The sequence below is a fragment of the Aethalodelphis obliquidens genome, unplaced genomic scaffold, assembly GCF_003676395.1.
Source record: "Aethalodelphis obliquidens isolate GAN/ISIS:26980383/991018 unplaced genomic scaffold, ASM367639v1 scaffold47, whole genome shotgun sequence".
Taxonomy (NCBI): domain Eukaryota; kingdom Metazoa; phylum Chordata; class Mammalia; order Artiodactyla; family Delphinidae; genus Aethalodelphis; species Aethalodelphis obliquidens.
Window position 1 is genome coordinate 15,037,239 of NW_020837991.1, and position 27,326 is coordinate 15,064,564.

The 27,326-nt window shown below is 46.8% G+C and overlaps 2 protein-coding genes across 2 annotated transcripts in view; one reads left to right on the top strand and one right to left on the bottom strand.

Moving 5' to 3' along the window:
• Positions 1 to 22,240, top strand: part of GPR39 (G protein-coupled receptor 39) — a 237,011-nt gene extending 214,771 nt beyond the window's left edge. The window contains exon 2 of the mRNA XM_027082614.1: positions 21,700 to 22,240. Within this exon, the coding sequence (XP_026938415.1) occupies positions 21,700 to 22,208 (509 nt within the window). The 3' untranslated portion in view covers positions 22,209 to 22,240. The remainder of the gene's footprint in view (positions 1 to 21,699) is intronic.
• Positions 22,241 to 22,646: 406 nt separating this feature from the next.
• The window catches only part of LYPD1 (LY6/PLAUR domain containing 1), a 48,419-nt gene continuing 43,739 nt past the window's right edge, over positions 22,647 to 27,326 (bottom strand). The window contains exon 3 of the mRNA XM_027082616.1: positions 22,647 to 22,912. Within this exon, the coding sequence (XP_026938417.1) occupies positions 22,677 to 22,912 (236 nt within the window). The 3' untranslated portion in view covers positions 22,647 to 22,676. The remainder of the gene's footprint in view (positions 22,913 to 27,326) is intronic.

Below are 27,326 nucleotides of genomic sequence, written 5' to 3' on the forward strand. Positions count from 1 at the left end.
GGTCGGGCCAGAGTGGGGGGGCTTAGGTGGTCTGCCCACCCCTCTGTGGTGTTGAGTGCAGGGGGCATGCGCAGTGCCCAACACCCGGGTTTTGCTCCTGGCTCTTCAGAAGCGGCAGTTGGGCTTTTTTTGGTCTTTTTGTATCTTGTCCATAATTCGCCCCAACCGTACATGCACACAGTTATGTTTAATCCCATTTAGTTTGTTTGTATTTTGCTGCTGGAGGAGACGTTTGTCCTGGTGCAAGCACTGCAGCAAAGGGTCCCAGGTCCCAGCCTGTCTCAGGGACGGTCCTCGGGGAGCCTTGCCCAGCCATCCAGAGGGAGCCGGTGCCTGTTGGGCAGACGAGAAAGCCTCAGCACAGAGTTTTAGTGACTTGCCTGAAGCCACACAGCACCCTGGACTCTAAGTTCCAGACACTTCCAGGAGATCCTGAAGGGCGGCGAGTAAAGAGGAGATGATGGGAGAAGGGGGAGTTGGGGTAGATCATGAGTGACAGTGAAGTGGTGTAGGTGCTGCTTCAAAAGGCAGGGATGAAGTACAAGCTTCTAAAGGATGCTGAACTGTGCTCTCTGCATCTCCTCCTCAACCTGCCCTCCAAAGAGAGGAAGGCAATAAGGATTCCATGCACAAGCGGTCTGGATATAGGGGTGCGGGTGCAGATTTAGTCATGGCTTTGCCGCTCACTTGCTGTGTGACTTTGAACGCGCTTCGTAACTTCTCTAGACCTTTCTTTCCTCATTTATAAAATGAGAAGGTTGGATGAGACGATGTCCGTTGGCTCTTCCAGCTCTAAAACCTTCTGTGATTATTCAAGCAAAATTCCCAGAGCTCTGACTGTTGTGATTGCTTTGAGATGGGAAACCAGCACAGTTGCCTTAGGAAGGAGGCTTGTTCCTTTTTTCTTTAGCTGGGGAAGGCTCTGGAATGATGGAAAAGCCAGAAGCAGCCTGGCAGGGGATGCTGGGATAGAGGACTACTCTCCCCACCCTCCTTACCCTCTTCCTCTCCTCCACCCGTGGCAGCCCAAGCCTCTTCTACCTCCCAGGAAAGCGCTTCATTTGTATCTCAATGCCCAGCATAAGACGAAGCCAAGAATATCTAGGGTGGCTGAGTTAGTTTCCTAGGGCTGCCATAGCAGAACACCACCAACTGTGTGACTTAAACAACAAAAATTTATTTTCTCATGGTTCTGGAGGCCAGAAGTCCAAGATCAAGAAGCCAGCAGGATTGGTTTCTTCTGAGGCCTCTCTTCCTGGCTTGCAGACGGCCACCTTCTCACTGTGTCCTCACATGGTCATCCCTCTATCTGTGTTGTCTGTATCCTAATTTCCTCTTATAAGGATACCTGGTCATTGGGTTAGGGCCCACTTTAATCACCCCATTTTAACTTAATTAATTTCATTTTAAAGACTTTATCTACAAATACATACAGTCACATTCTGAGGTACTGGGGTAGGGCTTCAGTACATGAATTTGTGAGGGGAACAATTCAGCCCATAACAGGGAATGACATTTACTGTCCATGCTGGAATACTTTTAAAAAGTATTTTTGAGGGGCTTCCCTGGTGGCGCAGTGGTTGAGAGTCTGCCTGCCGATGCAGGGGACACGGGTTCGTGCCCCGGTCCGGGAAGATCCCACATGCCGCGGAGCGGCTGGGCCCGTGAGCCATGGCCGCTGAGCCTGTGTGTCTGGAGCCTGTGCTCCACAACGGGAGAGGCCACAACAGTGAGAGGCCCGCGTACTGCAAAAAAAAAAAAAAAAAAAATTGAACTTTTTGTTGAAGTCTAACATGCGTACTGAAAAGTACGCATATTATACATTTACACTTTGAACACATTCACATAACTAGATTAAGACATAGAGCATCACCAGTACCTCCCCACCTCCCCCGTGCCCCCTTGTACTTACCCCCTAAGGGTAGCCATTATCCTGATTTCTAACACCATGCGTTTGCTTTCCTGTTTTTTTGCTTTGTATACACAGAATCATAGAACACGTAATCATTTGTGTCTGCCTTCTTCACTCAGCATTATGTTTGTGAGATGCAATCACATTGCAGGGTGTGGTTTATTCTGCCAGTTCCCACTGCTCTATGCAGTGTATAGCATCCCATCGTGCAGATATCCCATTTACACTTTCTACCACTGATGAGCTTTTGCGTAGTTTCCAGTTGGGGACCCTTCTAGAAAGGTTGCTGTGAACATTCTTGTCCGTGTCTTTAGGTGGATGTATCTTATGCATTTCTCTCGGCATATACCTGGGAGTGGGTCTGCTGGGTCATCGGGCACACAGATGTGCAGCTTTAGTGGAGACCGCCGAATGGTTTTCCGAAGTAGTTGTGCCAGCTGACGTCCCGCCAGCAGTGTTGGAGCATTCCAGTTGCTCCATATCCTTGCCTGCACATGTTTTTCCCCACCCCGTGTATTTTTATTTTAGCCATTCTGTTCAATATGTGGTTATATCTAACTGTGCTTTCAATGTGCATTTCCCTGAAGACTCATGATGTGGAACATCTTTGAATTTGTTTGTTGGCCATTTGGATGGTCTCTTTTGTGAAGTTCCTGCTCAAGTCGTTTGCCCATTTTTTTCCCGACCAGATCATCTGTCTTTATCTTGTGGTTTTGCGGGAATGCTTTCTCTCGGTCCATGATCTGCTTTAGGTTCGTTAAACTTGTGACATTTTATGATCCTCTTAGTACAACCTCTGAATCTATAAATGAAAAATCAGATTTTGAAAAGTTAAACGACATCCCCAAGGTCACACAGCTGGTGAGCGCAGCGCTGGGGCTAGAATCCAAGGCTGCGGTGCTTTCTCGAAAGGCAATGTGATAAGTACTCGATATTTTAATCCACCCACAGATAGCTTTGATTGTGTGCAAGGTCATTGAGAGCATCGAGAGCTGTTGAAATTGCACTGACTGGAAGTCAGAGACTCCGCCATTGATGGCATGGGGCTCCACATTCACCCTCTGTTTTCTCATTGGCCAAATACTAAGGCTCCACCGGCTTATGTACTCGATATCCCTTCCAACTCTGAATTCCACATCCAAAAGTACCTTGCGTAAAGGAAGAGAAAGGGTAGCTGGGGTTTTTTTTGTAACAGGAAACAAGTAAATAAGCATAGATTTCCTATGAAAGGAAAGGGTTGGATTGCTTTAGTCAATAGAGAGAAAAGAGAGAAGTCAAGCTTCGAGTAGATAAAGTCCCAGTGGTATGAGCGGTAGGAAGCAGCCACTAATCCTCTTACTCTCTTTTACTTCAGATGGGCAAGAGAAAATGTTTATTTACAGGAGGGATTCAGTTTATACCTGAGAGACTGAGTGATGTCACCTTAGGAGAATGAAGAATTGCCTCTGCAGGTCACATTAAATTAAAGAGATTTATATAATTGGCATTGTTATGGTTGGAAGTAAGAGAAAACTGTATTCAAGTTGGCTGAAGAAGAAAAGAGAGAGAGAGAGAAAGAAAGAAAGTGAGAAACGAAGGAAGGAAGGAATTAGTTCATATAATTGACAAAGTCCATGGGTAGGTCTTATTTCAGGTCTGGTAGGGTCCAGTCTCAGTGTCAGAAATCCTTTACTCTCTCTTACTATGTCTTTGCTTTGCTTTCCTTTGCATTGACATCAGTTTCCGGGAAGGCTCTCCCATGCTGGGGCAGTCATAGCCACAGGCTTGCAGATTTCTATTTTCTTGGTTGGGCAACACCAACAGAGTATTTCTTTCCCAAGTGGTTCCAGCAAACGTCCCAATACTGTGTCTGGTTGGCCTGACTGGGTCCCGTGTCCATCACTGAACCGGCCACTGTGACTCTGATTGCCCACCCCTTCAGCATCTATCTACTTTTGGGGATGTAGAGTGGAGTCAACCCCCAACCTGAACCTCAGGGATTGTCAGGGATAGTGGTTCCCCAAAGGACTATCAGGGTGCTTTTACTGAGGATTAACAACTCTACGCGCGCACCAAAACTGAGAGCTGCTTTACCACCTGTGATGTTGTGATTTATAATAAGAAATATATATGTGGTCTTCATCCCCATTTCTGGCACAGGGCTTCTGAAACCTTTAAAGTTTCTTGGTGAGGAGAGCAATCAAGGTGTCTTTTGTTATGTTAATGAGGTGACTTTTGGAGGGACCTCTGGATGGGGGGCTAGTTGCTTGAAGAACCGACCAGTGATTAGAGGGTTAGAACTTCCAGCCCTGCCCCAGATCTCCAGGGAGGGAAGGGAGGCAGACTGGAGACTGAGTTCAGTCATCAATGGCTAATAATTTAATCAATCACAGCTATGTAGGGAAGCCTCCATAAAAAATCAAAAGAAGGCGTCTGGAGCGCTTCCACGTTGGTGAACGCATGGAGGTTTGGAGAGAGTGGTGCCCCAGAGAGAGCAAGGAAGCGCCACACTGTCCGCTCCCCACGCCTTGTCCTCTGCATCGTTTCCATCTGGCTGTTCTATCTTTTCATGATAAACGAGTAATCTAGTAAGTAAAATGTTTCTCTGAATTCTTTTAGTTGCTTTTTAGCAAATGAATCAAACCCAAGGGAGGGGTTGTTGTAACCTCACATCTATAGCTGCTTGGTCGGAAGGCAACCTGGGCTTGCAACTGGCATCTGAAGTGGGGTTAGGGGAGTAGTTTTGTAGGATTGAGACCTTAGCCTGTGGGATCTGATGCTGTCTTCAGGTAAATAGTGTGAGAATTGCACTGAATTGTAGGACACCCTGCCACAACGTTAGTGCGACCCGAGTGCGATGGTGTGCAGGGTACTATGCTTGAAGCAGGATGGTGGCAGAGATACTACTTTGTTTTTCCCCCCAAACCCAGGATTCTAGGAAACATAGAGAAAGGGAAATAACATTTGAGTATCAATATGCCAAGTATTGACATACAGTCTCGTTTTATATTCCAGTTGTTACTGAAGGCAAGTTCGCGTGCCCAATGCCCAGTGAGGCCAAACAATACCAAGACGTTGGAGTTTAGAGCAGAGAAAGGTTTATTGCAGGGCCGGGCGAGGAGAACAGGACGGGTGGCTCCCAGTCAAAAACCTTGCATTCCCCGAGGGGTTTCAGCAAAGCATTTTTAAAGGCAAGGTGAGGGAGGGGTGTCGGAGGGTAATGTGATCAGTTCTCTGATTGGCTGACGGTGAGGTAACGGGGCGGATAGCATGATCAATCCTTAGGCGCCAGAAGGTCCGGGGGCTTCTTGTTCATGATCATCAAGTAGTTAATTTCTTCCATTAGGTGGTGGTTTTTAGCATCTGAAAAACTCAGGAAGTACACATGAGATACTATTATCTGGGTACTTCAGAGAGGAGCTACAGCAGAGGCTGTGGGGGAGGGGGTCTGTTCCGGGAAGACCCCATAGGGTCCTGCTGGGTTACACAGTCATTCTGTAAGGAAGATATTAATTTCCCAATTTTGCTGTCAAATAAAATGATAGCACGAATGTGAAGTAACATGCTCGCTAGGGTCACACTGCTAGTCAGTGGAAGAGGCCAGTTCCCAGCCCTGGGGTCCTGATCCTAAAACCACCCTCACTTATCCAGGGCTGCCTTCTAAACCTGGGCTTCACTCATAAACGTCAGTTGAAATAAAGAGCCTTGGCCGTGGGAAAGGAGAAAGGGGCCTGGCTTTGGTCTTTCTCTTTCCCTGGAGCTGGCCAGGCAAATGGCCTTGAAGGAGTCGCCTTTGGGCTTTGGACTTCCCTTTCCTCATCTGTAGTGTGGTGGGGGTTGGACAGATCTGGAAGGTGCTCCAACGCCAAGTGTGATGATCTGCGATCAGGTGAAGAAGGGCGCCTGGTGAAGCTGGGTCTGGGCTAGGTGGACACATCCTCAGGTGGCTCTCGAGTTACGCTTTGGGCTTCTGACGGTGCTCAGTCCCAAGATGCACCAGGCCAAGCTGATCCCCCATGCTCCCATCCTTCCGGTGCTTTGTTTCTCTTCCCCGCCTTAGACGCATCTTACAGCCTGTCCTCTCCCCACCCGCCACCTGGACCTTACTCCTGCCAGTGGCTGCCCCCAGTAGAGGCTTGTTCTGGGAAGCGTCGAGGAGTTCCAGAGGAGTTCCAGAGTTTCCAGAGCTGATGCCCAGAGGCTTTGGCCACCTTCTGCATCCCAGCCTGCCTTTCCTGGGTGGGACTGTTTGCACGAAGAGGCTTTTCAGTCTCCTGCAGTTTTCTCCATCCTTTCCTGGATTTGTTGTCACTTCAAACCTGAGAGACCTGCAAATTCTAGCATGACACCAGGCAGAGCTCTGGCAGGAGAGAGGAAGGGTCCTGTTTCTCACCCGTTCAAGGCCAGGAGGTGGCCTGCCTCAGGGAAAATGGTGCTGTCCCACTGCCTTCCTGCCCTGTCTGTATCCTGGTTCTAGAACAACCTGAAGCCGCTCTGTTCTTTGCACATCTTTCTGGGGTGGGGTTGGGAAGGTGGTCTCTGATTTTTCTCCTGTAAGTCCAAAATTATTTTTAAGGTACCATTATCCTAAGCAATAAAATGATGTGTGTGTGTGTGTGTGTGTGTGTGTAATATATTTATATGTGTCGGTGCAGTAGGATTCCAGTTTAGTTGGAAATTCAGGATGGGACTTTGGTACATGTTTTGATGGAATTAAATTTCTTTTTCATACATCCAGTGAACAAGTTTTGGCCCTACTGTGCTGTACTCGGCACAAGTTGATGGCTGGGACATGGGCTTTGCTTCTCCACGTTCTCTCAGCCAGACGTGGAAATTCATAGTTACACTGGTGTGGTTCAGCTGTCGTGGAAGCAAGGACGAGGTCCGGGAAGATTCCTTTTCTTTGAATGGTCAGGGAGCCCTTCCCAGAGGAGAGAGTACTTGAGCAGGTAAATTCCGGGAGTTTCTTAGAATCCGTCTTGGGCAAAGACCTGGTAGGTCCTGGAAATGTGAGTCATCTGGAAAAGCCTGGGGCTCAGGAAGGGAATGGTGGAGGACAGCAGATAGGTGGAGAAGGGCCCCGATGTGATGCTGAGAAGTTAGGCCACTGGAATGTAGCTCAGGCATTAACTGGGCACCTTGTTCAAATGCAGATTCTGACTAGCGGTTCTGGGGTAGGGCATGAGGGTCCGGATTTTTAGCATGCTCTCAGGGGGATGCAATGGACCACACTCTGAGAGCAAGACTGAAAGGCGCTTAGGCATCACTGAGGACTTTACATAAGGGAATAATTATAATCTCTTGAATTTGTAAACCTGGAAATACTAAAAAGTGTAAGTATAGTGTCTAATTTAATTTATACAATATCCTTGTAAAATGTGATTCATAGCCCATAATTTTTTCTTTATTAAACTTTTTTTTTTTTTTTTTGCGTTACGCGGGCCTCTCGCTGTTGTGGCCTCTCCCGCTGCGGAGCACAGGCTCCGGACGCGCAGGCTCAGCGGCCATGGCTCACGGGTCCAGCCGCTCCGCGGCATGTGGGATCTTCCCGGACCGGGGCACGAACCCGTGTCCCCTGCATCGGCAGGCGGACTCTCAACCACTGCGCCACCAGGGAAGTCCCATATCCCATAATTTTTGCAGGAGGATCCTGGAGTACAGGGAAGTCAAATAACCAGGGTTTTGTTACTGGGAAGGGGCTCAGAAACCTGAGACAAGTCCTCATTTTATAAGCACAATCATCTGTCGTCTCTGATATCCTTCTAGGTCTGAAAGCCCAAGTTTCTGTGATTTGACTACGTTGGTCATAGTTACGCTGTTCCCTCCAAGACGAAGGTTGGGTGAAAGTCTTCACCCCATTCTGGGACGTCCCATGCTTGCCTCCCTCTCGGCTAAACTCTGGGAGAGGGTGTAGGACTGGATTTCTGGGTTACAGACATGGAGATGTGTGATGGGGGTGATGTACTTGAATTTGTGAACATCTTGATTAGAAGATCCCGGGTTTTAGGCTTTCTGTCTTCCACTCATTTTCTTTGTAACCTGAACCAAATAGGTTCAGCGTAATGCATGTCACCTTCTTCATCTGTAAATATAGGGCCAGCAGCACCCACCCACTTACCCCGCTATATGGTTAGAGCATTGGCAGGTCTTCCTACGTGTATTGTGCACCTACCATGTCCCAGATGCTGTGCCAGGCACTGCGGTTGTAGAACAGGACGGACGCAGCCCTGAACCCCATGGAGCTCCCATGGCTGAGAAGACTGGCATGAAAGACACACGTTCCAAGTTAAATATGTCCAAACGTACAGCGTGCGGCCAAGAAGCATGGGGTGATGGGAGCTTATAACAGGGGGCTCAGACATGAGGTCTTGGATGGCTTCTTGGAGGAAGGGGTCTTTCAGCAGAGAACTGAACAATGGATAAGAATAAGCAAGGTGAGGAGAAGGAAGCCTGGCTGGATAAGAGCCCCGAGGCAGGAGGGGGAGTTGGCTGGCTCCAGGAAATGAGAAAGGGTGAGGTGTTGGAAGCAGACACAGCACACAGGGTACAGGAAAGCCTGAAGGAATAAGTTAGGGCAGATCCTATAGGACTTGTTAAAGCTTTGGAACTTTATTCTAAGGTTTCAGTTATTCTGAGGTTTCAGTAATAAGCCATTTAAAGGTTTTAACAAGGGGGTGACATGAACTTTTCAACTTAATGAGATGATCCTGGCTTGTTTGGAGAGTGGCTTGGGCAGGAGTGATTTCGAACAAAACCAGTCAGTGAGCTTCTGCTTCATCCAGCCATGAGATAAGGGCAGCCCCATTAGGGATCTTACAGTGGAGGTGGTGAGAAGGGGACAGATGGGGGAGGGAAAAGTGACAGTCTTAGAGATGGATTGGATTTGGGAGTGATGGGGAAGTAGAACAGGATGACTTGCAGGTTTGCAGCTAGAAAAATCTCAGTGAATGGTGGTAGAATTTATTAAAATTGGGAGCAGAGGAGGGAGAGCAGGTTTCAGCTGGTGGTTGGTCATTACTTCAGTTTGGACGTGTCCCAGTATAGGTGCAGATGAGCTACCCAAGGCATGACATTGAGTTGGGGGCTGGCTGTAGATGCCTACTGAAGCTGGCAACGTTGATGTGGGACCTGCGTATCCCCAGGTGTGGTATTTTAAGTCAGAGGCATGGAGGTGGTATCCAGAGAGGGGGAGTGAGATGAGTATAGAGCGAGGACAGAGCCCAGAGGTGCTCTGCTGTCACTGAGTCCAAGCCCGTACTACTCACCACATGACAGGCCACTGAATCGAGAGACGAGTTGTCGGGGCAAGGAGTAGTGACTTTATTTGGAAAGCCAAAAGACCAAGAAGATGGTGGACTAGTGTCCCAAAGAACCATCTTGCCTGAGTTAGAATTCAGGCTTCTTTTATACTAAAAGCTGGAGGCATGTGGCTCGTTGTTGCAAACTTCTTGGTGGGGGAATCCTTTGTTCTTGCAGCTGTCTGCCTAGGTCAGGTCAGGATGTTTCTGTAAACTTCCAACAAGACAGATGTTATTCTCTGTCCTGCAACTTTTTATCTTTATATGAATGGAAAAATGTTATACCTTTAAAGGTCAGAGCCTTGAGGATGGGCCATGCTGTCTATTTCAGGCTGTAGGCAACATTCTTAACTTGTAGCAAAAGCAATAGAATACAAAGGTTGAAGTAAAAGAAACACATCCAATATGGAGTCAGATTCGTTCTTCCCTATATTACACTGCCATTGGTCATCAGGTTGGGGAGACAGCAAGTGAGGTAACAGATGCAGAATAGCTTTAAAAATTAAAGCAGGATGTTATTGTTGGACAGGACCGGCTTTACTAAATATGAATAATAATGCACATCGTTGACAGTTACTGCTGCACTTGGATAGGGGAGATGATACTTAATGTTCCCAAATCTGCGAGACTATTTCCTCAAAGTTCTTTTTGCCCCTCTGAAAAGAAAACCCACCAGGAGGGATTTATTCTTATCAGGTCATGCTGCAGTAATTTCATTTTCAAATCATTAACAGGAAGGCATCCTCATCCGATCATTCTTGATACAAAACCCTATCTTAGAAGCCTGACACCATCTCCTCAACTCTTCTGAGAGCTTTTTGGATTTCATTTGAGACCCTCAGCTTTAAATAAAACACAGATATAAGCCTGGATTCTTCGTGAACCTCTTTTGATGTCTCTCCCATCAGCTGAATTCATTTTTGTGCCTCCTGTTCTGACATTTGGTTATAGATTGTTCCAGGAATTTCATTGCTAACTTACATGATATGAGCAGATAAAGGGGAGCTGAACTCATTATCTAATTTACTTTGAAGCTAAATTCTAGATGGTATTTATGGGGAGGGGGAAGAGCAGCTTACGATGAGTGAGAATAGTCTTCAGTGCCGAAAGTAAATGAATTTTCATAGGAAAGTATCCTTCCCCGAACTCTTCCTGTGCATGGGAGTGGGGATGGGGCAGAGGTTACTGCTTTCCATCAAATAAATCCAGTCAAAAGCAGACCTTCTGCAGGAGTCAGACTCCTATTCAAAGGCAGTTCGCTTCTTTGAATTCCATCAAGCTTCTGGTACAATAACAGGAAAGTTTATTGTATTCACTTTACATGAAAAGAGGCCCTTTCAAGGTGATACCTTTCCTTGTCATAGAGTGTGTTAGAGGGGGTTTTTATTTCTTGACAATTTTTTACCATGACACCTAAAAAGAAGAAATTTGCATCGGAGTACCCTAATTTGAATTTGGGATTCAGAAAGCATTTGATCTTCCATCCTCCCGAAGGACTCTCCAGCTGAGGGCAGGCTGCTGGGGCAGCGTGTTCAACAGCAGCGACTCTGGACCAGGCCGCCTGGGTCTAGGTTCTGGCCTTGCCCTCATCAGCTGTGTGAGATTAGGCAGGTCATTTAACCTATTCATACTTCAACTTTCTTATCTGTGTAATAGCAGTGAAATTCAGTAGGGGCTTTTTGTACGGTTTAAATGAGTGAGTGTACGTTAAGTGCACAGAAGAGTGTCTGAAATGCACGCGCTGCATTAACTTTAGCTGGTATTACCTCCACCCTGGGCAGCTGATTGGATTGTATAGTAAGTAGTAGGAGTGGCCATTCACTGACCATTGCTGTGCTCTGTGCTCTGTATACACGTATCTCCTTCAGCTTTTCTCACAATAATTCCTTGAAGTAGATACTACTCTTTCATCCATATCACAGAGACGTAAGTCCATGGGCACAAAGCTGGTAATAGCAGGGCTGAGATCCAAACCCAGGTCTGTGTGGCTCCAGGTCCCAGCGGGTTAGTACCATAGCTCAGTCTGCACCTATACTGGGACATGTGCAAACACGCTGTGGGCGCTGGGTGTGGGTGTGGATGTGTGCTGAGAGTGGAGTAGAGGATGGGGTCATTTGGAGAGGAGGCCTTCTTAGCCTTATTAACCAGATAACAGACAGTCATGGGGCCTCCCTGCCCCTTGTCATTCTTCCTGGAGAGGAATTGTGAAAGGACAGGAAGTTGGGGAGGCATTCAGCGTTCCCATCTTCCTGGAATTTGGAATTTTTCCTTCTTCTTAACAATACTACCTTCTATCAATTTCCTTCTTTATTACAGTCTCCACTCCTTGCTTCTCTAGCTCCTTAAACCCCCAAAACCTATATGTGTGTGTTGAAGGAGGGATAAATGAGTCAGGGCTTCAGGGCAGAGTGGCGGGAGCCCCGTTTCCAGGTGGTGGAAAGAAGTTTGGCCTGGAAGTGAGGAGATCTAAGTCTTGGTCCTCTGTCTGCTACTGACTAGCAGGAAAACCCTAGTAAAGTCAACAGAATTTTTCTGAGCCTTATCTGTGACTTGAGGGTTGGAAGGTATCTGACATCTCGTGGTTTTGGTCACCCTTCTGGATTTCTGACCTCTGGGAGCTACCTTGGTGGCAGTGAGAATGTTGGTGGTAAGGTGGTGGTGGTGATAATGGTGGTGGAAGGGGAGATGGAGCTGGTGATGATGGTATACGTGGTGCCAGAGATGGTAATGGTGGCGCAGGTGGAGGTCATGGTCATGGCGGTGGAGATGGGAGACTATCAGACAGGTGCTGATAGTCACAACTAACAATAAGCCCTTATCTGGTACCAGGCACAGTACTTAGCACTTTATGTCCATCATCTCATCTAATCATCCCAGCAGCCGTTGTAATCTCCGCTTTTGCATAGAAGAAGCCTGAGCTTTAGAGAGAAAGTCTGAGCATCCCATGGTGGGCAGAGTTGCCTAGGTCAGGGGGAGACAGAGGTGCTGGTGCTAGGATATATGTCATTGGCAAATGTATGATAGGCATAGAGTGGGAGGGGTGTTAATCTGGGAAGTTAAACATCTTCATGTTCTGCTCTCCCCAAACCCTCTCGCTCTACAACCAAGTTGTTCCCAGGTGCATTTAGGGTCATAACTGCAGGAGTTCATTCTCCTGAGGCCACATAGTGTATAACAGAGAAACAGTCTCCCGCCACCGTTACCGGTTGCTCTTCATTTCTCTGTGAGTTTTGCCCTTTGGTTCAGACCCCAACCCTTATGCTTTGGGTTTGGGGGCTGCAGCTCTCTGATAAAGACTTGTAGCATCTTCATGGGGGACCATGATTTCGGGGGTCCCTGAAGTGAGTATTTGGGGGCAAGTGAATGTCCTCCAACATGTGTCTTTTCTAGATCCTATTTCACCTGTTGATCCTCATCTGCACTCTGTACCCCATGAGGCCATCTTGGAGAGAAACAGGAGAAGAAACGGGTTTATAGCTCAGAGAATACAGGGCTGGGATAGTAGTGCATGGTCTGGGAGACTAAGGCTGCTGGCGTCTGAAGGCATCTGTCAGAACCAAACCTCCGCACCCCTGTCTGGACCTCCTTCTTGGACCTGGGGGTTCTGGCCTTGCTTGAATGAAAGGTGATTCCTTCTTTCAAGTCCCACTCTCTCCTTGTCTTTTCCTCAGGATGGGGATTGTAATGATCTAGGCACTGGGTCTGGTGTCAGTAGGCTCAGTGTACTGACCCCTCTGGAGGGGGAAGCTGGCTTCAAATGGATCCTATATACATGAGGTGAATGCAAGTGAAATGCTCTCCGGATATCCAGCCCCTCACCTGACCTCCAACACCCCTTCTCCCTCCTGCACATGTTTATTGAGCGATTACTATGTAAAGATGGTCTGTGACATGCTGAGGATATGACAGGGAAGATGGAACCTCCTGACCTCATGGAGTTTATGGTCTAGTTTACACTACAGTGTTATAATGACAGGGGCAGGAGGTAAAGGTGCTGGTGATCTCATAGAAGGGAACCCGGTAGAGCCTCGTGGAGACAAGGAAGGCTTCCTAGAGGCAGTGACACTTTGCGGACGTTTGTAGAATAAGAGCTGGACCAAGCACGGCAGTGGCGTGAGAGGAGGAGAGAGGAAGGGACAGAGAAGGAATAGTGGAGGACGAAGATGATGTGGTTCAGGCAGAGTGGTCAGCATGTGTGGGGGCCTGGAGACCGGAAAGAACAGATGGGACGGCTGCTTGCCCCACCCGGGCCTGGCCTGCCTCAGTCACAAGCACCCAATGCTGGTTCTCCCAGGGTCCCGGTCCCGCGACACAGAGGGGCCTCGAGCAGGAACCGGGACCCACAGGCGCGCTGGCGCCTCTCCGCGCTCCTGAAATGCCCGTGTTGCCTCTGCTGCGTGGGCTTGTCTGAGCCCCGCTTCATCCGAGAGCTGCTTGGTTTCGCCGGGCTCTGGGGGAGCTCGTGACCAGTGCGAAACACCGTAAGACTGGGAGGCCCTATATTTGGACTCCTGGGCTGTGTGAATTTGGGCACCTCTTCCCGCTTCTCTGAGGCTTCTGCTGGCCCACCGGGAGACTCATCTGTGAGGTTTTCTCTTCAGTGCTTGCATTCTGGGGTTTTAATTCTCTACCATTTGCAGGGAGCTAAATTCTCGTAGAAACTGCAGCCTTTCAGCCGTGAAGCAGTGTTTATAAGTGGCACCGCCATCACCAGGGGTGGCGTGAGTCGATCCCTGGAGAGGATGGCCCCGTCATCACACGGTCTGTCGCTTCCCCCGCAGGCTTGGAGGGCACCATAGTCCCCGTGACCACCCGCACCTGGGCTGCGCGTTACTAGGGAAGAAGCATTCCGCTTCACTTGTCTGCTGGGAAATAGCCACAGGCTTTTGTAGTTACCCCAGACACGGGGACGTCACTATCAGCTGATTCAGAACAGACTGCAGAGAAAGCCACACAGCTACATACGGTTGAGAGCCACATAGAAAAATATTTATTTAACAGTTTTCAGTGGAGCACTGACCATGCATTCATAAAGGAAAAGGAACAGAGGCACTAAACCACAATGATGACCCTAAATGCTTTGAGTGCAACGGGGTGTCCTACAGCTCCCAGACAGGAGGGCTTGTTTTAGAAATGTATATATTGTTGTACTGATTTATAAGTTTTCTTCTTGTACTGAAGTTTATAGAGCAGAAAGGGATGGATGAGATGCTCAGCAAATTGCAGGCCATCTGGAATCTGGGTCTCTGGTGGCTGGAGCCACACTGGGGGGACCCTCCTTTCCTGGGCTCCGTCAAATAGCTGGGGCAGGGATGGGACATCAAACCATCTGTCCTCATGGACAGAAGCAGCCATCTGTGGCCTTTACGTCATTTTAAAGCTGGGACCTGCACCCTTCTCTGAAAACCAAATCCCAACAGCTCTTCACCTTCTCCTAAAGAATATTTCTCCATAGGAAAGAGAACAAGGGGGCAGATCAGAGTTTTAAGTGAAGGTCTCTAAGCTGATGGGGTCGTGGAAAAAGTGACCACAAGGCGTCCAGGCAAGCCCTGGCAGGGTCAGAGGACATGGAGTGGCTCTCAGCCGGGAGGGAGAAGGGGGAGAATGTCCAGTGCACAGCCATCACCTGTGTTCCTCAGAAGCCATCTGTGCTGCTTCCAAAGCCCCTTACTTTCCACTGGCAAACTTAGCAATGAGTGGTGGCCATCCTTCCAGAAAGCCACCTGTTAGCCATTAAGGAACGTGCCTGCGGCTGATTGCTCCAGCCACGGTCTCAAAGCCATCCAGGAAGAAAGAGGGAAGCGGTGCGTGCTGGCAACATAAGCAAGACTGGACGTGGCTTGGTGATGGTGACCTTGGGAAAACATGGAGGGGAGAAAGGGGGAAAGAGACAGTGCAGAGAAAGGAGAGGCGCCATTGCTTTCCTTACTGGAGAAACGTGTAAAGAAAGAGGGGGGAAAAGGAGAGGGGAGCAGGGAGAGGAAAGGGGAAGGAAGGGGAGACAGGGAGAAGAGAGGTAGGGCTGCCCTCAGGAATGAGAGGAGCCAGTAGGAGTAGTTTCACAGTTACTGTCAGAGCCGTAGTACACTCGTTCGAATGGGATGCTTCAAAGGCAAGCCCGTGACGGCGTGGTGTGGTGATGAGGCCACACCAATGCCCACTGATCCAGGCTCCACCTCCATCTGTGCTTCTCTTAGACCAGCGGTTCTCAGATTTGAGTAACAGCACCAACCAGTGGCCTTGTTAACCCCAGGGGTCCCACCCGCAAGTCTCTGATTCAGCGGGTCTGGGTTGTGCATTTCTCACGAGTTCCCAGGTAGTACTACTGATGCTGCTGTTCCGGGAACCCCCGCTTTGAGAACCGCTGTCTTGTCTTAGAGGTGAGAGACTGAACCAAGGTTTGCGCTGATTTGGGCTCCTTGGGTCGAAGTCAGCGAGTGAGTCAGTGTCTCAGCTGGCTGGCAAGAGCGGATTGGCAAACACGACGACAGAACTCAAGAAAGCGCTAAAACCTTTGCTCGGATGTATTTGCCTCTTCCTGGCCCCTCCATTCGACCAACCATATGTTTACTTTCCACCGGCAACTGTGATTCTAAACGTCGGTTGACAAGCAGGTGTTCTGCGCACTGCTCTATGCAAGTTAATTTATTGCCAACAAACAGATGCAGTGCTCTCTCGCTGACTTCCATTCCCACCTGCTCCACCCAGCTCTTTGTTCTGGCCACACTGAGCCTTGCCGCTCTCAGAAAGGAGTGGCCCTTGCATTCCTCCATCCCCTGTTCGTGCTGTGTCTCGGCCTGACTGCCATTTTCCAGGTAAACCAACTCTTACTCTCCTTTAATTATTTTAAAGATTTTTTCTTTTGATGTGGACCATTTTTAAAGTCTTTATTGAATTTGTTACAACATTGCTGCTGTTCTGTTTCGGTTTTTTGGCTCCGAGGCATGTGGGGGGTCTTAGCTCCCCGACCAGGGATCGAACCCGCACCCGCTGCATTAGAAGGCGAAGTCTTAACCACTGGACCGCCAGGGGAGTCTCCCTCCTTTAATTTTCTGAGTGTTCCCACCTGTGGGAAGGTCAGCCAGCCCTGCACATTGCTGCCGTAATGTTGTCCAGATTGCCGTCGTGGCCCTTTGCAAAACGTCACCAGGCGGTGGCTGCCTCACCTTTCTCAGCGTTTTATCGTCAGTGCCTTGGACAGGGGCTCTGACTCCTGCTCACCGCGGTTGGGGTTAGAGAGAAATTGGAATATTGGGGCAGGAAGAGACGGACAGCTCTGCTAATCACTGAAATCCTAAATCGAGGCTTCAGTGAAACGGGACTCTAACAGGTGGAAAAGTAAATCTTCGTGATTTCTTTAAAAGCAAACAAAATAACTTCACTTGAGGAAGGATCAAGTATCCAGATCTCTCCTGCTTAGGACGAGCTAGATATTCTTTTGTAGCAGGTGCTTACGTAAGGCAGATGGATGGGCAGATGGATGGACCGATAGACAGACGCAGATAGGCGGATGGATGGATGGACAGATCGGGTGGATAAATGGTGTCCTTAAGGCTTGCTCGTCAGGTCATGACCTGGAATCATATTTCGTTTTGCAAACATTCTTCAGCTCCTTTGGGAGAACTTCAGCTTCCTCTGGGGGGAATATGTGTGCTCCAGAGCTTTGTCACGTGCCTGTTCTTGAGGGACCTGCTTCTAAAACGGAATCCTGGTTCTAAATCGAGCTGTTGTGCTGACTTTGGCTGGGGTCTGAGGTGGACCTGCCTCTCATTGAATTCCATGCTGTGAACGGTTAGCACTTGAGCCAAAAAGTGAAAGACAAAGCCATCCCACTACATTTAAAAATAATTTTTGGTCCATTTCGGGTGGAATCCAGTGGTCTGAGCAGCGGTCCTGCCACCGTGACCTGTGAGATTTTGAGCAAATCACTTAGCCTCAGTTCTGTCACTTGTAGGATAAGGGCGTTTTCTTCCTGCTGTCCCGTTTTCTGACGACTGTGAGTCATTTCTGGGGGACTCACAAATAGTTACGTTCGCTTTAAAGATTGGAGGGGAGAAAACGGAGCACGGTAAGACTCAACCAAGCAGGCTGACTTGAACGCTGTTGAAATATCGGGCTTCAGCGCAGGACGCTGTTGGACGTCTGCATTACTTCTGTTTTTTAAACAGTACTCTGCTGAGAATAAATGTGTCACCGCCTAATGGGCTCTTGTCATTTTAGTGCAGTGATCAAGGAGGAAAAATGGAAGTACTTTATGTGGGAAAACAGGCAAGACGGGAAGGTATTTCTTAACCCAGAGTGCACGGCTGTCGGCAGTACGATACAGATCTATCCACAGTTTCACTTAAAACAGTTTACGTGCTTTACTCAGTGACTGAGTTCAGTTCACTGATCTCCACTCAAGTTCACACTGAAGTCATTTACCTGCGGGCTACAGATTACACCACACAGACCGAAGCATTCTAGATTTTTCCAAATGTAATATACAAGTGCAAATGGATTGCAGTCCAACGTAACTTTAGTCAAACCTTGAATATGCTATTAAGGCGTGAGTAAAACTTTAAAGCTTTGTCTCGGCTACAGAGTAGCTGGGACTGGAGCTGAACCAGTTGTGAACGCTCAGAATAAAAAGCCACTGTTGGACATGGTGTTTATTCTCAGCAATGTGTCACCTAAAATAATGAACTTTGTTTTCAAACGTAGAAAGGAGCAATTCACTTGTTATTATAAAATGACAATTTTATAAGGGGGCTAGTTTGACTCCTGACATCACCAAGCCTCACCTCTGTTACACTGTCCATTGACTGTACCTGGGTGCCCAGTGCTCCATTTTCCCCATCTCCAGCTGAGATGGGGAAGTATATTCTAGCAGCCCTGGCAGGTATGCGGCACAATCTGTGTTACTGCAGAATGACTAGGCAAGGCTTAGAAGGAGGGATGCAAAATAAAATCGTGTGTTTTCACAATTATTTATGCTTTAAATAATTATTAGTCCCTTATAGGGAAGGCTTATCTGTGAAAAGACTGGATCGACTTGGTCTACACTATAGCGGAGAATGTGTATTCAGAAGTACGATCCAGATTCAACCTTGGTTGCATCGTCAGAATCTTAGGAGGATAAATACAGGCTAGGTGGGAGATTCTGTGAGGGTTTCTTTGGTTTGGCAGGACTCTGTGGGGTGTGTGGCTGGGAAGTGGGAAATGGGAGGAGAAGGAAATTGGGAGCCTTGCTGCTTTGGGGAGCGTCTATGAAGGGTTACTTTAACCTGTGGCGTAGCCACTAGCCAGAGGGGGCTGGTCCCAACTGAAATGTGCTGTAAGCCTAAAAGCCACACTGGGTTTCAAAGACTTAGTAAGAAATGTAAGAAAATGTAAAACATCGCATGAATAGTTTGATTCCTTGCACGTTGAAACCCTGTGTGAAATGATGGTATCTGGGGCCTATTGGATTAAAATCATTAAAATTGATTCCACCTCTTACTTTTTGAATGGGGTTGAGATTTTAAAATTACATATGTGGCTTGTGTTTCTAGTGGGCAGTGCTGTTTAATACCTATTATGTATGGTGGGATGATGGCTCATGTTTACTTATGTTTTATTTTTCAAATTGACAATGTGAGAGACAATATTGTCTTGGAGAAAAAAATATATATATAGCTTGTGGATTTTGGAGTCCAGCAAGCATGGGTCTTGGCTATAGCTAGCCCTTGGGTAACCAACCTCTGAGCCTCAACTTCCTCAGCTAGAAAATTAAGATAACAGTTTGGATCTGATAATAACAGTTTTGATCTCAGCAGGTTGTTGTGAGCAATGCATGGGAAACTAGCAGAGAGCACTTATCACTGAACTAACATAGGGAAAACGCAGTAAGCAATCGGCGTGGTGCTTTCTTACATCTCAGGACCTGTCCAGTGCCTCATCTTTTAATCCCTGACCATTTCAACTCAGTTCCTTGTTTCGCTTCTTCCCCAAATTTGTATTTTCTTTCATGTCTGTTTACTTCTCCACCCAGAATGCTAACCTTTCCCTTCTTTTTCTCATCATTGAAAAAATCTCTCGTCTGGTTCCGCATCTTCTTATTTACTTCTTATTTACTTCAACTGTTCAGAGCAAGAATTCTATCCCGGCTAAAACTATACACCAGCCACAATCCTTCATCTGCCCGTGTCTGGACCGGGGATGCTGGGTCTTGCCTTTTATGGAACTCTGCTTGCTTTTGATGGGATGGTCAATCAAAGAACGATCGACTCCAGGCAGAGGGGGTGTAGGTAATGGGAGAATAAGGGTCATGTAAACAAGAGATCAAAAGAACAGGACAGGGGAAGAAAAATCGTGTAACTTCTCTTTTGCCCCACACTGCTGCCTTTTCTTTCTGTTGGCTTCAGAAGCTGTGCTATGTTCAACCAGGGTAAGTACAAGGTGGTTCTCGTTGCCTTTCTAGATTCTTGAAATCTAGAAACCTGCAAGCACAACCTCCCACAGTGAGCATGGCACACAGCCAAAACCCTGTGCTCCGTTTCCACATTCTAAGAAATAAGTCCTTAGATGAAGATGGTTGGTACTTGTTCTCTGAAATTCAGTGGCAAGGAAGAGAAAAAGATAGAAAACTTCGTGACCATATGTTGTTTCGCGAGGTGAGTTACCTGAGTCCTTCACAATTAACAAGATGAACCTTTCAGCCAGAGCTACGTGAGATAAGAAACAAGGAGAAATAACTTCAGAACACACTTGGAATAGCAGTGGTGGCTGGACACTGGACACACCCGTGCCTCTTCGAGTCCCCGATTTTCCTATGCAGGTTTTTTTTTTTTGGTAATCAATCAGAACAATGTTGATTTTTGTTCCCATCTAGCAGCTGGAACTAGGTGCCTCAGCCTGTACTCTTAAGGTGATTTTTTTTTTTTTTTTGCCTTTCATCAGATCAATATGTTACTTTGCCTGTTTTATTTTTAGATTTACTGAGTGTAGCAAAGGAAAGAAAGAAGCAAATTGGTTTGTATTTCAAGTGTGGGCTGAGGTTTAGACCCGATAAACCTGTCAAGCCTGTTTGGAAATTTAACAGGGGAGAGCAGGTTTCACGGGTCATCTTTGCTGACAGCTGGGATTTTTGGAGGCTTGGTTGTTGGGAGAACATAACTAGGGCCCCTCTGCCGCCCCAGGCAAGGGGGGATGCTTAGGCGAGGGTGTGCGGGTGGGCCAACCCTGGAGGGATAAACATGGCTGTTTTTCCTGGAGCATTTATTAATGAAATATTTACCATTGATCAGAGGCAAGAAGGGGTCGTTGCCAACAATCACTTACCTGTGGCTTCCTAGAGAATCAGTCAGAGGGTTTGAAAATGTGAATGAATTTTTCTTCTTAATATATTATGTAAATTTAGGAGAGGGAGGAAGAATTTCTGAATATCCAAAACACAGCTCTAAGCTCTAAGATATCAGCTCTCCACCTAGAAACTTACATTCTGGTGTCTTGGGTCCCCAAGAGAAGACAGCAAAGGCTCTGCAGATGCCTGCTTTTCCTTTTCTTGTTTACTTTTTTGGTCACTGTGGATAAATACTCATGACATTAGTGATACCAGTTGCCTATGGTGTACATAGCATCTTTTTCTCTGTCAGAGGTTGTAGAAAGAGCAATGATTGCGTGATTCAGAATGCAAATATGTGGGCGTTCAGACATCTGTCCGTGCAGTCAACTTTTGATCCTCTGGGGGACCACTAAGGGGTGTCTTTTTAGAGCCTGATCTTTTCGGGGCTGCTGACGGTACAGCTTAGTGACACAAAGGCAGTGAGCTAGTGAGTTACTCGCTGAACTCCAAGTTTTATATTTTCCATGGTTTTTGGATAATTATCTTCTTTCCCCCATGAGGCTCAAATATATGACACATCTAAAAACACCTGTAAAGAAACAGAAGTGCTGCTGCAGATGCAGCGTTGTAATTACAGGTGTGCACACCTACTAAATACATGTCCAAAACACACGCTCAGTGACAGGCTACTCCTGACTTTGCCTCCCCTGAAATTGAATGCAAAATTAGTGTCACTAAATATACCTCTTTGTTACCGAAGGGCTGTCACTGCCCTCTGTCTTGAAAATAACCATTGGGTTGCCTCTAGACAAACACTCTTTAAAGTACAAATATTGTTTCATCTGATGTGGCTATACTGTATCCATCTATCCATTAAAGGCCAAAACCAGACTTATGGACTACATCAAATGCTTTCTGGATACACCAACAACAAAAACATTTTTTTAAATTAACAGGCATCAACAGGTATAAATCAATTGTCTACAGCATTTAATGGTCTTTAACACAGTCAACGCCCCTGGCCTTGAAACAGTGTTAAATTCTTTTTTTTTGCTAGTGGCAAAAAAGCCATCAATCAAGCCCAACTTGAAAATTGGGCACCATTTCCTGGCCAGTAAGCACAGAACTGAGGGGCTCAATATCTTATGGGTATCTTTTTGTTGCTGGGCTTATGATTTTTTTTTTTCCCTCTCCCCTCTGCTCAGGGCTGATCGTTGTGACGTTGGCTGTCTGCTGGATGCCCAACCAGGTTCGGAGGATCATGGCTGCGGCCAGACCCAAGCACGACTGGACCAAGTCCTACTTCGAGGCGTACATGATCCTTCTTCCCTTCTCGGACACCTTCTTTTACCTGAGCTCAGTCGTCAACCCGCTGTTGTACAACGTGTCCTCGCAGCAGTTCCGCAGCGTGTTCGGGCAGGTGCTGCGCTGCCGGCTGACGCTGCCACATGCCAACCAGGAGAAGTGCCTGCGCGCCCACGTGGCCTCCGCCGCAGATGGTGCCCGCTCCGCGCGCCGCCCACTCATCCTCCTGGCTTCCCGGGCTAATTCCTCTGCAAGGAGAACTAACAAGGTTTTCCTAAGCACTTTCCAGAGCGAGGCCAAGCCCGAACCTAGGCCTCAGCAGTTGAGTCGCGAGTCACCAGATCCCAACTCGGAGGTGAAACCTGCCAACCCTGCCACCGAAAATGGCTTCCAGGAGCATGAAGTGTGACTGTCTGTCAAGGAAGGAAGGGAAGCTGGAGCGCCCACGGGCCCTCCCCACACGAAAGCGACGGTTACCTGCATGCAGCAGTGCCAAAACAAACTGTGTGCCCATCGTCAGGGACGGGGTGGAAGACGGGCCTGGGAAGAAAGCAGATGGCTGCTTACAAGTGTCACTTGAGGGCGAATGCTGCCGCCAACCGGGCCTCAACTCTGAGAGTTGGCCCATCTGTATCCATTCCTCCTCCTTCCTTCCATTAAGGACACACTGAAAATTCAGTCAAACTGAATGCGTCCGGAGCTCACAAAGTTTTGTTTTTACACTGAGCTCTTCCATTGTTTGCAAAGGAACTGAAAGAAAGAGAACACGGATTCCCCTCGCCACCCAGCATCAAAGGATACCCAGAAAAATCTCAGGGGGCTGGGGGAAGGTGGGCCCAAAGAACGATGCAGGAGGGGGCTGGTATCTCCTTCAGCTTCAGCAGTGTGCCAAGAAAAGGCCTAATTTGAGGAGCACGAGGGTGCCGGGGAGCCCCGGCCGAAGGGCTGGGGCAGAACTGCTCCTTTTCTTGGGCCGGGGCCCGTTGCAAAGAGGCGTGTTGCAGCAGCTGATGCACACGGAATTCACTTTCCCTGGGGAGCAGAAGGATTGGTACCCAGCCGAGGCGATGAGGCAGGCGGCCGACGACGCGCACGACTTGCGGTACATGATTCCTGCAACAGACGCAAAGGAGCCAGATTTAGCAGCCTGCACTGGCCAGAAGACGGCAACCCTGAGCCCACATCCCCACGGAGAGCACTTTTCTGCCTTCTCCTACAGCCCAGAAACCTGGTGTGGCCAGGGCACTGCTCCAGGGTGTTTCGTTGAGCCCCCCGCCAAAATACAGGACAGGTGCAGTGAAGGCGGCGGGCATCATTTCCCTTGCTTCTGAGATGCCAGGACCAGTGAATAAAGAGCTTTTAAATCAAAGTTTGTTTTTCTTTAAACTGTGTACTAGACAGAACTTCTTTTTATTTACTTTTTGGGTTCACACTGTCTCATGCCAGAGAGGATGACAGGCTGCACTTCAAGATCTTATCTCTGTTTGTTAGTACTTTATAAGCGACCACAGAGAGATGGCTCTCAACTATGTGTTTTTGAAATCCTGGAATTCTCTCAATAAAAACCAAACTCCGAAGAGAATAAATCAGATCACTACCAAAGAGGCCCTGTGTGGGTTCAGTGAAGGGGGGGGGGGGCTGGCTGACAGTGTGCCGAGCACCGCCTTGTTCCAAGGGAAGTTTTGCCCTTAGAACATATGGCCATTTGCCAAGTCAGCACCACACAGCCAGCCCTTATTAACATACTGTGTGGACACATCAAGGGTCTTCCCACTAAGACTGGAGGGCCCTTCTTAAGGAGCTCGTGTCAGGTCCAAATTGCAGCATAATCATCAAATTAGGGGTGTCTTGGGTAATCATTTGACTTTATAAAGCTGGACGTTTACTCAAGTAATAGCTAAGCTAATGAAATACTTTGCTGAATGCCAGGCACTCTTCAGATGGCTCCTAGCTCATTGACTACCTGCAACAGCCCTACAAGAGAGGGCCCCAAGATCATCCCCATTTTGCAGATGGGGATCCTAAGGGCAAGAGAGATTTAGTAACTTGTCCAAAGTCACACTTCTAGAAAGTAGAGCACCTGTGATTTGCACCAAGTATTCTGGTCCCATGCTGTCAAATCTGTAGTACTATAGAGCAAAGCAGCCAGCCAAGTTAACCACAAAATGGTTTTGTTTTTTGCAGGGGGGAAGACTACTTTGAAAATAGCGTTTGGTGTGTGTGTGTGTGTGTGTGTGTGCGAGAGAGAGAGAGAGGCCGTTTTGTATCAATGAACTATTTTTCTTTTGGGACATACAACATCATACTAGAGCTGAACCTCAAAGTGATGCCTTTAGCCCATGTGCCGCCCTGTGTGTCTGAGGGATACAACACATTCCACCAGTAGCCAGGGCTCCCTCCCCTCTGACTCCCTGCAGGCGTGTGTGTTTGCAAGCATTGCTTCCATCTGGGCCCTCATCCTCTCCCTTGAGAACTGCTACTTGAAGTGCCTAAAACTCCCAAGTGGGAGGTAAAGAAATACTTTAGATTTATATGAAACATGCAATTTTATGTCATTTCTATAATGGCCTGTTTGTAAGGATTGCTTTTGTAACTCTGTTAGAAAAACCTGGAAGGTAGCTGGTCTGGTAAGATAAATCTCACGGACAGAGGATGTGTAGGGGGACCAAGGAGCACCGTTTAATTTCTAAGGAACATGCTACAGAGTTCCCAGAGTCTCTACATTTTCTAACCATTGCCCATTTTAGAAAATTAAGTTTCACCGTCTTTTTATTCTTAACTATTAAAAGCCACTAAACTGTCAGTTGTCAGTTCAACTTCGGTAAACTTTTTTCCTTTAAATAAATTTTAAAAATTAAAAAATATGTACTGAATACATCTTTTACTGTAAAAACGTTCAGACAGATAAGAAAATGCTCCTTGACCGCTCTCCTTCCAATGCTACCTCCTCCTCCTCAGAGGTGAGCGCTCTTATCAATTTGGGATGCCTCCTTCCAGGCCTATTTCTATGCATTTACAGATGTGTCCATGGAGAAGAGGTCTGCGCATCTATCCTAATAGCATAATATAACATCCTCTATGCCGTATATATGTATATCCTATTTGCATTTTCGCTTAGTGACATGGCTGGGGATATATTTTTAAGTCTAACTTTGTAGGACTAAGAGTCAGTGATGAGGTAGGTTAGTCAGATAAATAACACAAGATGGGTGCCCCAATTTTGTGACTGCTGCCCAGGGGACGCCTCCAGATCACCTGGCTCTGATGGCCAGTGGGGCCTACGCTTGTAGTCCTGCAGGACTGCATATATTTGCATCTTTAAAAGTTGTTGCCAGAGGGTCTGCCTTCCAATCAACCTGAATCTAGGTGCTGAGATCCTCTTCTTTGGGACACTAACTGATCTCAGCACACACTCAACTACTGGAACCTATCAGAAATAAAATAGGCTGCTTAGACAATTGGGAAGGTTGAAGAGAGAACCAAAAGCTGGGGTATGGTTGAATGACAAGGTACCTCTCCTACACTAGGCCAGCCCTTCAAGATGGGGAGAGGTGGCTGTTTCATCTATATTCACAGAAACCAAAACAAGTCATCAAAAGGGAGAAAAAGATGAATATGGTCCAAATAAATAAGATAAAACTTGAGAAGAAGATTTTAATGAAACGTAAGTAATTTACAAGAAAAAGAATTCAAAGTAGTAGTCTTAAACGTGTTCACTGAACGTGGGAGAAGAATGGACGAACACAGTGAGAACTTCAACAAAGAGAGAGAAAATATAAGAAAGAACCAAACAAGTCACAGGGCTAAAGTGTACAATTATTGAAGTAGAAATGCACTAGAGGGGTTCAAGAGCAGACTAGATGAAGCAGAAGAAAGGATCAATGAACTCAAAGACAGGGCAGAGGAACTGACCCAATCAAAGAGCAGAGAAAACAAAAAGGAATGGGGGGAAAAAAAAAAAGGGAAGATAGCTTAAGGGACTCATGAAACAACATCAAGTGCATTAATAGTCACATTATAGGAGTCACAGAGGGAGAAGAACAAAAGGGGTCGAAAACTTATTTGACGAAATAATGGCTGAAAACCTCCCTAACCTGGGGAAGGAAACAGACATCCAGTTTCAGGAAGCCCAGAGAGTTCCAAACAAGGGGAACCAAAAGAAACATACATCAAGACACATAATAATTAAAATGTGAAACTATAAGACAAAGAGAGAATATTAATGCTAATAGAGGAGCAACCTGTTACTTCAAAGGGAACCCCCATAAAATGAGCAGATTTTTCATGAAAAACTGTGCAGGCCAGAAGGGAGTTGCACAACATACAGGCATACCTCATCTTACTGCTTTTTGTTTTACTGTCCTTCACAGATACTATGTTTATTACACACTGAAGGTTTGTGGCAACCTGAGTTTTAGAAAGTCTATCAGCACCATTTTTCCAAGAGCATTTGCCCAGTTCATGTCTCTGTGTCATGTTTTGGTAATTCTCACAATATTTTAAACTTTTTCATTACTATATTTCTCGTGGTGATGTGTGATCAGTGATAATTGATGCTACGATTCTAATTGTTTTTGCTTTGTATTTTTTACTTAAGATATGTACATTTTAAAAAGATATAATGCTATCTGCACACAATAAATTACAGTGTAAACATCACTTTTAATATGCATGGGGAAACCAAGAAACTTGTATGACTTGCTTTGTTGCAATATTTCCTTTATTGTGGTTGTCTGGAACCAAACCCCAGTATCTCTGAGGTATGCCTGTATTCAAAGTGCTGAAAGAAAAAAAAAAAAACCTTCCAAACAAGAATATTCTATCCAGCAAAGTTATAATTCAGAATTAAAGGAGATACAAAGTTTTCCAGACAAGCCAAAGCTAAAGGAGTTCATCACCACTAAACCGACCTTGTGAGAAATATTAAAGCGGCTCATTTAAGTTGAAAAGAAAAGGTGTTAATTAGTAACAAAACATATGAAAGTATAAATCTCACTAGTAAAGGTAAATATATAGTAAGTGTAGTGGATTAATCACTTATAAAGCTTGTATGAAGGTTAAAAGACAAAAGCAGTAAAAACAACTAACTACCATAATTAGTTAAGTTAAGGGATACACAAGATGAAAGTAGAATAGGAGTGGACGCAAGATAGCAGAGAAGAAGGACATGAGCTCACCTCTTCTTACGAAAACACCGAAATCACAACTAACTGCTGAACCACCATTGACAGAAAAATGTGGAACCTACCAACAGATATCCTATGCCCAAAGACAAAGAAGAAGGCCACAACGAGATGGTAGGAGGAGCACAACTGCAATAAAAGCAAATCCCACACCCGCCGGGTGGGGGACCCACAAACTAGGAAATAATTATATCGCAAAAGTTCTCCCACAGGAGTGAAAGTTCTGACCCCAAGTCATGCTTCCCAGCCTGGCGGTCTGGCAATGGAATGAGGATCCCCCAGAGAATCTGGCTTTGAAGGCCAGTGGGATCTTATTGCAGGAATTCCACAGTACTAGGGGAAAC